Source organism: Lipotes vexillifer, unplaced genomic scaffold, assembly GCF_000442215.2.
Source record: "Lipotes vexillifer unplaced genomic scaffold, Lipotes_vexillifer_v1.1 scaffold511, whole genome shotgun sequence".
Taxonomy (NCBI): Eukaryota; Metazoa; Chordata; class Mammalia; order Artiodactyla; family Lipotidae; genus Lipotes; species Lipotes vexillifer.
This window is the reverse complement of record NW_006784934.1, coordinates 1,391,954-1,406,920: the sequence shown is the minus strand read 5'-3', so window position 1 is coordinate 1,406,920 and position 14,967 is coordinate 1,391,954. Positions and strand designations below refer to the sequence as shown.

Sequence of the window (14,967 nt, the reverse complement as noted above, 5' to 3'; positions counted from 1 at the left end):
AAAAAAAAAAAAAAAAAAAAAAAAAAACCTCAGAGAGTTGCAGGCCTGGTCCATCCAGGACATGTGATTGCTAAATGTCACTGGGCAAGGTGAAGACACGTAGGAGTTCCAGCGGGTGCTATGGGATCACTATTGGTGACTTAATCTCTGAGGTCTAGGACATTCAGCTCTTGAGCTTGAGAAAATGCTGGTTACACCTTCACTGATGGTTGGTGGGAACAATGTTTTAGCCTTGGGTACCAAGTTCTGAGGTTTGACAGGGGCTTGCTCTTGAAGTGTCATCTGCTGGTCACTGACGTGTCACAACCTGGGTAGATTGTCAGGTTGCCCAACAAGGTTCTCTTTTATATAGTGAGACTTCACTGAGAATGATCCCTGCTTTGGAAGCATTCTGATCCCCTTGGAGTTCCTCAGAAAACACTCTCCTGAAGCAGGTCCTAGGCTTGCCACCTCCCCAAGCAGCCTTCGATGACTCCCTGTCTTCTCTGATGTGTTTCAGTTACAAAAGCCCAAGGGTGTAAGTGTTCAGGTCTTGTTGTAAGTAAAAATTCTTCTGAAGCTATAGCTATAGACGGTACATAGGAGCAAAGGAGGGTAGGAGGGGGCAGGGAGCAGGAACACAAGATACAAGGAGTAAAAAGGGTGGATTGGAAAGAAAAATGGAGTGAGGATAGGGCTTGGCAAGGTGGCTGGGAGGGCAGGAAGAAGACTGGGAAGTGGTTTATCTAAAAAGATAGCTTCTCACTCCAGGCCCACAAGGGCTGCAGGAGACCACCAGTCCGCAAAGGGCTATGAGCTCTGCACCCTGCGGCCCCAGTACCTGACTTGGACTTACTTGCTGGTGGCTATTGTGTGCAGCCTCCTCTTCAATACTGTCGGTGAACTCCGTGCTCGCATCCTCTGTGTCGTCCCCTGCAGCTGCACCTAGAAGTAGGTCCAGAAGACAAAGGTGACTCCCTTCACACGTGCCTTCTAGACAGCAGCTAAAATTACACTCTTTTTGCCATCCGCCTCTGATTTCTTCCCTTCCCCACATGGATGGCCCCCTAGCCAGCAGGGCTGACAGGGAAAGCAGTACCAAGGTACCAACTCTGTAGAAAAGCTTTTTCACCATATCACTGATACTTTCTTGCTAACACTCAAGCTTAAACCTCAAAACAGAAGCTGGCTTGACTGCACAGACCTGTACTTAAGAAGCAGACTGTTAGATAGAGTGTTTACCCCCCTCACTTACTTCCAGAAAAGCCAGAATTATTCTCCTCCAGCCACTGACTGTCTATGTAATAACTTTCCCTGTTGCGACATGGGCCCAACGTGACAACTTTTTCCCACCATCGAGTGCTGAAAGGGTCCCTGATTTCCTTGGGATTAGGGCAGCCCGGCTCCTCTCACACTTTTCCATTGCTGGGATCAGTCGTGGGTGGGGTGATTATCTCGCTGAGGAGCCCTCCTCTAAGGGTCCTGTGTCCTACAGAAGCTCAGGTCTAGTCCAGCCCCACGGCAGAGAACGGTTCAGCTGTTTCCTAACTCCGTCCTCCGTCCTCCGTCCTCCTCCCACCTCCCTCAAACTCTTGTCCAATGCCAACATCCTGTGCCTGAAGGGTTTCCTGCACTGCTTTGTCCAAATGGAATTTAATCCATTCTTCCATTCCCCAAAGATGAACACAGTCACCCTGGGGTGCAAACATCTATGCCCTGCACTACGGGACAAGTAGTTGCAGTTTATGGTCCAGGTAAAGGTGTAGGGCCGTGCTGACCAATAGAACTTTCTGTGATTTTATGTCTCTGCTGTTGAATTCAGTAGGAACTAGTCACATGTGGCTACTGAGCACTTGAAATGTGGCTAGCATGATTGAGGAACTGATGTTTTAATTTAATTTAAATTAATTTAAATTTAATTCAAATAGCCACAAATAGCTGGTGGCTACCATATCAGACAGCACAAATCTAGGGCATTTCTTCTTCCCCACATCTGTTAAAATAAGGCCATTCATCAAATTTTAGATTGAGACCTGTGGCCCACATTACTGATTTCTTCTGAAAGTGTAGGAATTTATAGTGGTTAATTCATTTGGAAACCAAAGAAAATCTACCGTGACACTCCCCGGGTCTTACAGAATCTGCCCAAGTTAGAGAATTTTGAGATCTAGTTCTGACCCTGGCCTCAGCAACCAACCTGTTAAAACTCCTCTTATGACCGCTGGGAAACCTGGGCCTCAAAGAGATTAGGTGGCTTGACCTAGGTTACGTAGCTAGTTCTGGGTAAGAGCTGTGCAGAGATGGCATGTCTCTGGGCTTTCAGGCAGAGGCAACTCACAGTTCCCTCTGGTGACAAATCAGATCTTTGTCTCTTCCTCCAAGAGCAAAGAACCTGCTCCTGAGCTCAGACATCTGTGAATGAAAGGCTCTGCATGAAAAATGAGCATTCACTACCCTCAACAGGTAAGGTGAACAGAGCCAATTCACACTTACGTTCCATCTCTTGGCATCTGCAAGTTTATACCAGGGATTTGCAATGGCCCAGGCCAATCTCATTAAAGTCCTAACAGCTTAATCTTTTGACTTATTCCCTGGTCTTTACTGTGAATGTTGTGTTAACTTTGGACTAAGGCAGTACCCTATTCAATAAAGCCCTACTCACAAGGAGGCACCTTTACCATTCAGCATCTTTAGAGATCCTTGGCAGGCTGTGTACAGTAGGGATTTCCAATACTTAACTTTTTCAAACCAGCCCTAGAACCATCTTATTCAGAACACTGGTTGTGTAGAGGTGAATGAACACACTTCCTAAGCTGTGGCTGCTTTGGAAACTCACTGAACCCAGGAGGCTAATTCACTTGAGGACATCCCTATCATATTACGCTCATTTTGGAAAATCTTTCCCTGTACAGCAATAGAGATCAGAACGTTCTTCTCTCCCTGCAAAGAAAATGAATTGTCCCACTCAGTGATAGATTAAGAAAACACACTTTTCACATCGTTTCCCTTCTGAGTGCTGGACTAGAGAATGATTCTGTGGTTGAAGAAGTTCAGCTCTATGAGGTCAGGATCCTCACCACCATACCACTCTGGGCCCACATCCCATGATGATTCATTCCTGTACTAGGTTCCAGAAGTAGGGTAAGTGGGGATTAGAAAGAGTGATTGTCACTGGCCTTGAAGGCTTTTGTCTAACCCTTTCTGCCCTCCACTTACCTGTGTCAACCTTTCTGATGCCACATCTCCATTTCTACATAATGTTCTCTCTTTAATTCACTCTGGGGCAGGACACCATGATTTTGACTTCTTCAGGAGTTAAGTGGAGACAAAGCAAAAATGCCCATTTCATCCTGACATTCTACTACTAGGGGTTTTGTTTTCCTCATTCATTTTTCATTTCATTCATTTTTTCATTCTAGCTTAGTCTACCGTACTTCCTTCAGGGCAGCTTTAAGGGTTGCTCAGCCCTTTACCAATCTGAATCAAAATGCTAAAGCCTTTTTTGTGTGTGTTTGTTTGAGGGGTAAAGTTTAAAAAAAAATTTATAGAAAACATTGGAATAAGTTATCCCACACAAGGTCCTATCTATAAGTTTATATTAGCCGTTCCTCTTTCTGTTTTTACCATTTCTGGTTTTTTTTTAAATGACAATAAAGGACTTCTCTTTTGTGGAGGATACCCTTTTCTATGCTTTCACAAAGCAACAAAACACTGTCTTCAGAACTAAGTTGGAACAGTACTTTAAATTTCTAATTTAAAGGTACTATATATTGATGAAGTGAGTGCTTATGTTTGATAAATAAATAAAATGGTCTGCCACCTTTAGAATTTCTGAAAGCTAAGAATCTGTTCATTCAAATTTAAACTTGCTTCTCCAGGTTTTATCTCCAGGATTAAGTTTTACATGTTAGACGGGAAATTTTATTAAAACCTTTTATTTGAGGCTTCGATGGTAGTTTCTCAAGTTGTGGTTCTTCCAAGTTTCTAGGCTCTGAACCACACATAATGGAGGTGGTACCAAAACTTCCCTTTCTTAGATTTAGAAAATTATTTTCTACCAACTACCCGACTCTATAAAGTGTAGAGAAATAAACTTCTATAATACTATAAAATCCTTGGGCAAAAATTTAAGTGGTATGCAAAAATAAGGTCTTTTTTTTCCATCATTGAGGCAAAAATTCATACTTCTGTGCTTTCTAAATTGAGGATAGCATAATTATTGAGAACACGGACTCTGGAGCCAGATTGTCTAGGTTAGATTTTTGCTCCCATCATTAGATACGTGACTTTAGACAAATCACCACCTTTCTGTAACTCAGTTCCATCACTTATTAATTAGGGTTAATAGTAATATCCACTCCACACACCTGTCAACTTTCAAGGGTTTGGTGCTTTTGAAGGGCTTAGAATAGTGGTTGGCATATACTGTGTACTCAGTATATTGCATTATTATTACTGTTTTAAATTATTGTTGGTAAACGGGTCTATGGGCTGAAAAGTTGAGGGTAGAAAAAGACCGTAGAACCTAAAAGTACTCAGCAGAAGAAAATTCTATACCTAATGTTGTTACTGGATGATCTTAATTGAGTCTATCTGTGCTTCTTCACTGCTGAGTATGTTTCCCCAACAGGAGGTTTGAAGTAACACTCTTATGTTCTCCCTACTTTGCAGGACAGCTGAAAAAACACAGATCTATCAGTAGCTTAAGATGAACTCTTTTGAATAGGTTTTACAAATAGGATTCATCATCATTAAATAATAACTGCCTGAAAACTCCATCATGCACAAATAAGCCTTGAGGGAAAGTCATGTAGTGTTATTTTAATTCTCAGTAGTGAGTCCCAACTGGGCTGCAACAAGACCATATTCTCCAAATTCTACTCTACCATCATTATTGTTTCCTTTTTAAGCCATTTATACACAACCAGAAGAAAAGGAGTAATATTTTCCCATAAAGTTACTCAGAACATAGGAGTCCTATTTGACTAATTTTGAAAGGGGATTCAAAGAGCTAAACTTTACAGCATGAACAAGTTTGCAGTGACAAGCGCCCGGCTGTTTTTCCCTCAGTGCCAGGCTCTTATGTCCTCTGAGCTCACCTCACTTTCACTCCTAGGCACTCGCCATGTGCTCATTACAAGAACTCTCACCTGTTCACATCATGAACCAACTATTGATGATTTAAATATTATGATGCTACATGAGAGGATCAAAGAAAAAAAGGTCTCCTATCAAACTGCAGTATTACCTGCATCCATTCCCTTCTGGACCATAAGAAAACTTTAAGATTTCATATAATCTTCCATAAGCTTCTGCCAAGAAATAAAATTCTTTAACTAGACAGATTCTGATATTGGAACTGAAGTAGCTAGAAATCTGTTGTCTGCAGTCAAGCCCCTTCATGGTATATCTTTTGTCTTTAAATTGCAATATCTCTTAGGTACCCTTCCAGCTTACAAGCCCACAATTCAGAAGGCAACTGTTTTCAGTGACTTAAAAGTCTGTAAGGTCAAGGAATTCTTCCTGCTTATGATCTCTTTTTTCCTCAAAGAACACAAGAAACAGGCCTTTCCAGGAATATACACAGGGACAGCACCACCCACCAAAACAATGGGCTCCTCAAATTTTCATCCCACTTCCTACTACTCTCCTTCAGCAAGGAGAGCAAGAAATGTTTTTTGAAGGTAAAGTAGTCCATTTCACATTTCTGGGGGAAGTATAACGCTGTTTCTTTAGTCTCACTTCCTTGAGAGTAGAAAAATTCAGGTTTTGTCCTCATCTTTTCTTTAGTTAAATTTCCTGAGCCTTATTTGACTTGGAATTTTAGTACAATAATCAATAGACTGATTCTCCTATAAGGGAAAAAAAAAGATATGAGCTTTCTCTACCTTTCTCATAAATCTTTTAAGAATGAAACCAAATAGTTACTGTTTGGCCTTTGATAATTTTATTGGATCAGTGACAATTTTCTGTGTCTCAACTCTAGCTGAAATTCTAACACTTATATATAAAAAAGTACACGCTCCATTTCAGCACAAATGTTAACACAATTTAACACAACACAGTGCCATGAAGAAATGAATATTTACAGCTTGTTTTGGTGGGGAAATAGTCCTAGAAATAATCTAGCACCACCACGTTACTGGATTATTTAACACGTTACTTCCTTCTCCATTTAAACTGTTATGAATCACTCTAATTTTTCTCAACAGCCCTAAGGCCAAAACTTTAAGTGGTAAAAGTAAACCTGCTTTTATTATCAAACTGATAGTACTCCATGGAAACAGACAGAAATTCATGGTTTATAAAACATACTTGTATATACACATGCCTCTAAAGTTCACAGATTGAGAGACAGGTTGGTATTTCAGAGCAGTGATTCTGATAATTGCAAAAGGGAGCACTGTATACTCATGTAATATACCAAAAACAAACCTACGTGCATTTCCTAGACAATCATGAGTTCTCAAAGGGAACAAGGAAGTCCATTTGGTTCATGTACTTAATTAACAACCCTACTCTCTTCATATTATTTTAGATCAAACATTTTCTGATGTTGATGAACTTTCTATTGTATCCTTCCAGCTTTAGCAAGAAGAAAACAGTATGATAAAGATTTTTATTTCTGGAATTTGACTTTAAACAACAAAAAGGGAAAGTAATGCAAAAAGAATTAGTATGTCACTTTATAAGTTTAATTATTCTTATTTGAAATCTGATAAAACTAGTATTGTCAGCTCTACAGTTTTATGTGTCCCTTCCACTTCCCATCCTTTGTTGGAAGCAAATGATAAATTTGCCTTATTTGGGAAATTTCTTTGGGAAATTCATCCTGGCTCAGTGATTACATAGAGAGAAGTTGAGAACTTACCTTCTGTCAATACTCAAACTACTTAAAAGCAACATGGTGGTCTTTCAATCATAATAAAAAAGTTATTGCTCCAAAAGTCTAGTGGGAGGGTGGCTTAAATCCATAGTCCAAAAAGCATTAAGATGCAGAAACTATTACCCCACAGAAATCACTCTGATGTACTGTCCCACTGACTCATTCCTTCTGTTTTTTAATTGGGTTGCCTTATATGTGGCTCCATATTCCCAGCTATTCTTTCTACAGTACAAATGGTTCTGTACTACCAAAGGGAGAAGAAAAGCTCTCTGAGCTCTACCCCAAAGAGAAATAAGAAAATACTCTATATGATTGTATCTCAGAGGATGTTAGCATCTGAAAAAGAAAGCTAACTTCATTTATCCCACCTCTAGTACCATTTCTATAAGGCAGGATGGAAAATGGACTTTAAAAGTGTGTGGGTCACTGTATTCCTTCCCGACTCCCTAGGAAGTTTGTCATATATCCCTGCACACTGCCTGCAGGCCTCTAGAATTACTACTGAGACCCTAGTTGAATAGGCAACTTGAGTTTTTCAGGGACATGAAGAGTCTGTGACTTTTTCAAATAAAAAGACCAAGAAACCAGAAAACAGTAACTTTATCCTAACAACAGGAACTAGAGTTTTCCAATACTAGCTCAAGGAAAGCAAAGGTATTAAATGATAGTTTCCTCTAGGGCTTACAGTCCAAAGGGAAGTGACTTTAGGTATGTCAGTCAACCTTTATTCCTCAATGAAAGGAGCAATTTGGGGTGTAATCTGATCTATTCCTTCTTTCCCTAATCAGAAGACTCTAGATCCAACTAGAAGACTGAAGCAGAGAGAACTGAAATCAATTTTCTTGAACTGTTTTGAAGCTATGAACCAAACCTCTCAACCAGATACTGAATTAGAAGCCTAAGTAAGCATAAAAGTGATAGATCTTTTATATATATCTGCCATTTATGTATAAACTGTGCAAGGAGAATAAACGAAAGAACCTCCTAAGGAAACTCGTGGCTTGGATCTAATATCCTATCCAGGTCAAGATTTTCTTGATCTTTAACAGATCTCTCACTATACATAATGACAAAGACAAATCTTTTAAAAATATGAAGGAGGAACCAAAAATACTGCTACCATCCACAACTGAATGAAGAGAGGTGGGTGTGGGAGAGGGTTGGGTCAGGGGGGATAAGGATAGAAGTACACCCCATCAAAGTAAAAGGTTGACAATGTTAAAACAGTCCCCTCAGGCCTTTTCAGAAAAAGTTATAACTTGGCTAAATAGCTAAAAAGAGAACACCAGAAAAATGTCGATTTATACTAGGGCACTAACAATCACCATGCTTCAATGATATAGTTTAAACCTGTAATAGAAAAGAGTTTAGGGGAAATATCTGTCAAAAGGACTCCATTTCACTCATTAAATAAATCTTCTTGGAGGTCCTTTTCAACTCTCTAGCTCTAAAAACTATAGACTTCAACTACCCTGACCTCTTACAACCATTACAACCAAAAAGGAAATGTGAGAAAGACCAAATCCATCAATACGCATTTTTCTCAATTTAAGTTCTATGCTTCCAATTAAGCATAGCCTGAGTGAGAATTTCATTTCATTTTCTTTCACGCTTTTTATTCAAGCACAAGGTTCTATAAGCACACAATGCTTTATCTAAAATTATTGTAAGGTTGAAAAATGCCTGGCAAAAGTAGAATAATTCAGTAAGAGAAAATGTCTGTGCCCCTGAAGAGAGAATGGAATCATATTATAGCATGCTAAATATGATTATATGAATGATGTGGCCAAAGCATCATCTCTCTGTGGGATACAGAACAAAATTCATTAGAATCATGTTCTCTAATAAGATGCCAAATTACCACACAAAATTGTTAGACCAGCAAGCTCTCTCCAGTTAGCACTGTTTGCTATACAGACCAGAAAGTCAGTACCAGATTTTAGTCACGTCTACGTTATCAAGACCAAACTTTTAATTTCTCTTGTGCCACTAAATCATCTAATTTTCTAAAATGTTTCCCAAGGACCAATATCAAAGGTAAGTAGCTATAGCACAAGTTACTCTATCTTTTCAAGATCCAAATCAGGACTACAATTCACTTACTTTCTCCCCCAATCTACGTATTTTGTTCACTGTTCAGTAGGAAGTTGAGTTTCTCATTATTCACCCCACTACCTTAATATTTCTAACACTTAGCAACTGCTCAAGATAACAAGGGAAACTCCTATTCTCGTTGGAGAATGACAGAAACAGAAGTAGTAGTTTACATAAATTACTGTAATCACTATGAGCCATTAGAACCCAAATATCACTCATGGTTGAATCTTAATAGGAAACTTAGAAAGTGTCATTGGTCTATTAGTAAAAATAAGGAAAGGCATTTCTTAAATGCCTTGTAATCATACGACAGGCTAGCCTTTGGTGGGGTGATATTTCTACAGCTCGATTACCCTCCTCTTTACCTCTACAATGTTACAGAGCTTTGTGCAGGATAGGGTCACTAAACATTGGAAGACTAAGAAAAAATGGATGATTCTGCTTATACTTCCAATCTCCTTTCTTAAATGACCCCTGTACCACCCAAAGCCTATTAAAACTGAAAAGCTTTCCATTAAGAGGAAAGCTGATGGCTACCAATCTTTTACAAACTATCAATACTTAATCAGAGAATTCCATGGTGTTTCTCCAGGAGAATATTTTCTTCCCTGTCCATTTTAGAGTGACAGATGCTCTATCTGTTACAGGCATGGCTAAGGTTACAGAAACTTGGACAGAATTTCTAAGGTAAGCAAGCCCTGTCAACACATGAATGTGAAAGAAATAAAAGTGTCATGTGAAAAATGGAGGGTAAAAAGAAAAACCATTGTGCTCCACCTCGTTTATATAGGGTACTCGGTCACATTTATGGGGCTGAAGAGCCTCAATCCCTATTCACCAAATTCCATGTTTAAAAACTGAAACCTCAGCTTCTAATCTAGGAAATTAATTCCAGCAGAAATAACAAACCTCATGGGTTAGCAAGGCTACAAAGTAACCTTGGTTACTTTTTATACTCTTGACATTTAAGATACCAGAAATATAATCTCAAGGGCCCCCTTCCTTACATGTGTCATGTTGAAAGAAGAAAGCATTGAGACAATGACCAAAACCTAGAAAGATCTGTGACATTTCTTTCTAAGCTATTCAAACACATCAAAGCCAGAAGCCTATTACTTATTGTAATATGGAGAAATGCAAAAGCACTAAAAAGTAAAAAATACAGGACTCCATCTAGTGGCATTACCAAATGAAAAAAATACAAGAAATATTTTCTTCTAGTCATAATGAGTTATTTGGTGAAATACTGAATTTAAACGGGGACACTACGTTTGAAATTATCTTTTTATATAGAGAATTCTGACTCTGGAAGACCTGGAAGCTTTCTTAAAGTTGTGTTCTGACTAAATACTATACCCTTAGTTTAAAGAAAAAAATTTTAATGGAATCTAATCTGCACCTAATCTAATTTCGCTGTCATTCAATAATCAACTCTGAAACAATATTAGAGGTAAAGGTTTACTATAAACACTTTAACAGTCTTTGCCTCTGCTCTTTAACTTGGCCTTCTGAATACTTTCAGTCTTCTATTGGGAGACTTGGCTTTGGTTACCTTCTGATAAGGATTATACCACTTTTGCAAAGTCATTCTTATAGAGTCTCAATCTCTTATCTCTCTCTTATCTTGAAACTTTGATTAAAAAATTGCTCTCACTCAAAGAGCAGGAGTTGACTGAATGGCAAAAATAATACACACGCATGCATTTACGACATGATATGGAACATATGAAATGGATTGTGAAAGTGGGGGAGGAATAAACTTTATTGGCCTGTAGAAGGGATGAGGGAAAAGAAGGAAGGGCTGGGGAAAAGAATGAAAACAGGTGGGAAAACTAAAATGGAATGATTAATAGTGTGCAAATATACTTTGTAACCTCCACGATTCAACTTAGAGACAGCTATGTACAGTGAAATACAGGTAGACTAAAGTGAGTTTCACTTTGTAGTTGATGCTACTTGTACCAGTTCTATCATTAGTAAGTCACTGTTTAATTCTGCCAAAGTCAGACAAGGCTCTCTGGTTAGTGCAAACAAGGGTCTCCGTCCCGGGCTGCAGTCTGACCCGCCAGTGCTCAGAAGGCATGCTCGTGACGAACTCGCACACTTTCCAGTTCCCCACCTCCAATGGCGGCCAGGGTCTCCAGCCTGCTTAAGCGCTCCAGGCTTCTTCCAAGAACTTCTTCTAGCCGACTGCGTATCACCTGGGCCCCTTCTAGTTCCACCTGCAGAGTTCGGTCTCTCTCAGAGCTGATTAAACATGCCATACATGGAAGGAAAATGGATTAGCCATCAATGTAATGAGTCCATAGATGCTTCCAAAGAGACATCAGTGCCACTCTGAGCCATGAGACTTTTGGAGTAATTGTTCTCTAGGACACAGTAAATGAATGCGGTCTTTGTTGTGGCTCTTGTGTTCAATGCTGGTAGATTAGCAAGGCCTGTTTTCTGTAAAGTCTGTCCCTTTATCCTAGATTCTGGGCCAATCTGACATAAAATTGTAGTTCCTAATATTTATCTCACACCCTTATAGCCCACTAAGAGAAATTTCATTTTCTAACTAAACACATTAGTTTCTGAAAAGCCAAAACCCAGGAAAAACTAAATGCAAACTGAATCAGTATTGAGCCAAGTAGGGTCGCTACTGAAGATATTCGTTTTCTCATTTGTTACCGAAAATTGACAGTGCTCTGAAAAAGAATCCAGTTCACAAAGATGCAGAGATTCTTTATAAAGTAACACACATGGTCCTATTTTACTTTTCCTCTGCCTTCATTTTCTTGAAGGAGAAAGAAAAAAAAAAATTTTAACTCAAAAATAAATTAGGAAAAACTGAATAGTAAAAGAATAAAAATTAGGAAAGAGAGAAAGGGGCTAGGAGGGAAGGCAGAATAAGAAAAAAAAATTAAGGGAATATAAAATGAACCAGAAGGATATAATATACATGACCAAAAATCAAGAGGTACAGGAAAATAGATTCATCATGATGGCTATGAGTAATCCTGGGGTAATATTAGCCAATAACAACAATTATATCTTCTTCAGTTATATTCAGTGAGTATCAGTGCCCTTTATAGTCTTATAATGAAGGAGCCTTTAATAGGACATGGATTAGAGAGAGGAAAGAAACATACAATGAGTGCTTACTATATGCAAGCATTATTTTAGACACCTGACACATCTCCTCATTTGATCTTTGCAATAGCTACATGAAATGGATGCTACTCCTGACTTAAGATTTAGACACTGAGGCTCAGAGCAATTCCTACAACTAGTGACAAATCAGGTAGTCCCAGTTATGATTTTCTTTTTCTCCCTCCTTGTATACTGTAAGCGTCATCTGCACTTAATGAGGAATAAAAGGAAAAACAGTGCAGTCACTCTCTTACCTCTCTGGATGGGCATGGAACCTCACGAGACTGCTGTAGAGCTGTCTCTCTGCTTGTAAGGCCTCATTGAGCCGACTCCGTTCATCTACCAGTCCTTCTAGCATCAGCAGCAACTGAGGGAAAAAGAATAGAAGCAACATGCAAACAGAGACATGAAGCCACAGTTAATCCCGAGAAAGAGACCAAAAGAATGTATCAGCATGAACTATGACTCAAAAAGCTCACTATCTCATTACTGACTTAACCTTTCGATATATAGTATGTTACAGTTTTCAAGTCAATGCCATATTATCCTTTTTTACCTTTAAAACTCTATCGGGGGCTTCCCTGGTGGGTGCAGTGCTTAAGAATCCGCCTGCCAATGGAGGGGACACGGGTTCAAGCCCTGGTCCAGGAAGATCCCACATGCCGCACAGCAACTAAGCCCGTGAGCCCCAACTACTGAGCCTGCGCTCTAGAAACCGTGGGCCACAACTACCGAAGCCCGCACACCTAGAGCCCGTGCTCCGCAACAAGAGAAACCACCACAATGAGAAGCCTGCACACCACAACAAAGAGTAGCCCTCGCTCGCCACAACTAGGGAAAGCCAGTACCAGAGATCTATTTAAGTGAACTGGTAGAGTTTAAAAGCTAGCTTGGAATGAGATGAGTAGTTAGTGAGAGAGATGATAGTGGAGACAGGGGGAGTACAGGCAAACAGGTCATTTTAAGAAGCTTGGCATTAAAGAGAGGTCACATATGGGGCAGCAGTTACAAAGGAACTACACGTGTGAGAAAAAAGCATCTGTGGCTGCTACTGACCAAGGCAGGGAACTTTACAGCACAGATTTTCTATGAAATTCCATCAACAGACACCTTCATAAGTAACTGAGATTGACGGCTTGTTCATTGTTTATCTCACAGTAAAAAATAAGGTTTGTAATTCAATAACTTACTTGTCTTCGGTTTCCGGAAGTTTCCTGACCCTGTGATTCTACTGAAGCAACTTTTTCCCGAAGAAGTAAGACTTCTTGGGTCAGGCGTTCCATAGCTGGTATGTCTTCAGGATCAACCAGCTGCATTTGCAGGTCCTAAACGTCAAAAACAAGTAGAGCAATAAAAATACTGGGTTGCCCAAAAAGTTTGGGTTTTTCCATAAGATCTTATGGAAAAACCCAAACGAACTTTTTGGCCAACCCAGTAAGTGATAAAAACGCTATTCAGCACAGGAACAAAGTAACAAATCTCTTGAAATAGTTTGCTATACTTTAAGTAGGATATTAATAAGCCGTATGACGGTAACAATAGCTTCTTTATGAAATCTTAGCAACTCTGACATAAACCAGAGAGAATATGGCAATATCAAGAGACTCAAACTAACAGTGCATAAGAAGACTCAATGTATCCAAGTGTTGTCTGAAGATACCCTACAGGTATTCTGAGCTGTAATCATTTCCAATAGTCTTTAAAAAGCTTTGAAAGACCTTTATGAGGTCCTCTTTAATCTGTATTGTCCGGGTCAGGGACTCCATATCAGCAGCCTGCACCTGCAGCTCTTCCTCTTGCACAGCCATCATGGACTGGAGGGCGGAGAGTTCCATCTGTGGAGAAAGAAATCCTGAAGTCAGTGGATAGAGGAAACAATATGTGTCACAATTACATTTTAACACTGAAGCAAATGCTTTTCCATATCTTATCACTATCAGCCAGTAGCGCAAATAGAAACTAGAACATGAATAGTGCGCTACTGGATCAGATCAATAAACTGCACTGTGCAGTACTAAAGGGTGTTTCATGGGAAGGTGTAATGTGGTTTTAATGATATCCTCCATCTTTGTTAGCACTACAAAACATACCAAATTTGTTTAATTAATGAGTTTATTATACTACTTTAAAAAATGGATTACCATTAGCAGATGCAAGAATAGATGTTTTTCTTTACATAAGTATTTCAGCTAAAAGATTAAAAAAGGACAGAATATCTCCATTTTTGCAAGCCTTAATGAATTAATACAGGCATTGATCATCAATATCACAAGAGATCACCAAACATTACACACCTCCTGATGGAAGAACACACCACCACCTATGAAGAAATCCTACCAAAAGTTAACACTGTAGGCCCTAAACGTTCAATGTTGTATCTTTCATCTCTCCTCACCAGAAAATGACAGCCAAATATTCTATTATGACAAATTTCACTAAAAATCATGATAATTTCCACAGCTGTTAACATTCACTAGGTGCTTATTACTGTGTTCCAGGCCTTATAAAAAATACTTTGTATGTATTTACTCCTTTTAACAAACCTAATGACTTGGCTTCTGCCCACTTTTTCAACCTCAGTATGAACCATTTTCTACCTCATTCACGGTTTTCTAGGCACACTGGACTTTTTCTGTTCTAGGAATACCAGACTTTCTCTTGACTCAGAGCCTTTGCACCTACTATTCCCTCTGCTTGAAATGTCTTCCTGAGTTGCCTCCTTCTCATCCTCGAGTCCCAGCTTACACGGCATCTGCTCAGAGAAGCATTCTATCTCAAATGGTCCCATACATGTTACTTTCTATTATTTCCCTCATATCGCTTATGACAATCTGTAATTGTATTATTTGTTGTCTGAATCTCCCCAGCAGGAA

At 39.3% G+C, this 14,967-nt stretch overlaps 1 protein-coding gene across 1 annotated transcript in view; it reads right to left on the bottom strand.

Moving 5' to 3' along the window:
- The window catches only part of PDE4DIP (phosphodiesterase 4D interacting protein), a 144,482-nt gene that overhangs the window by 51,757 nt on the left and 77,758 nt on the right, over positions 1 to 14,967 (bottom strand). Inside the window, 5 exon segments of the mRNA XM_007457126.1 lie at positions 836 to 924; positions 11,082 to 11,209; positions 12,349 to 12,461; positions 13,285 to 13,419; positions 13,813 to 13,929. Of these exon segments, the coding sequence (XP_007457188.1) occupies positions 836 to 924; positions 11,082 to 11,209; positions 12,349 to 12,461; positions 13,285 to 13,419; positions 13,813 to 13,929 (582 nt within the window).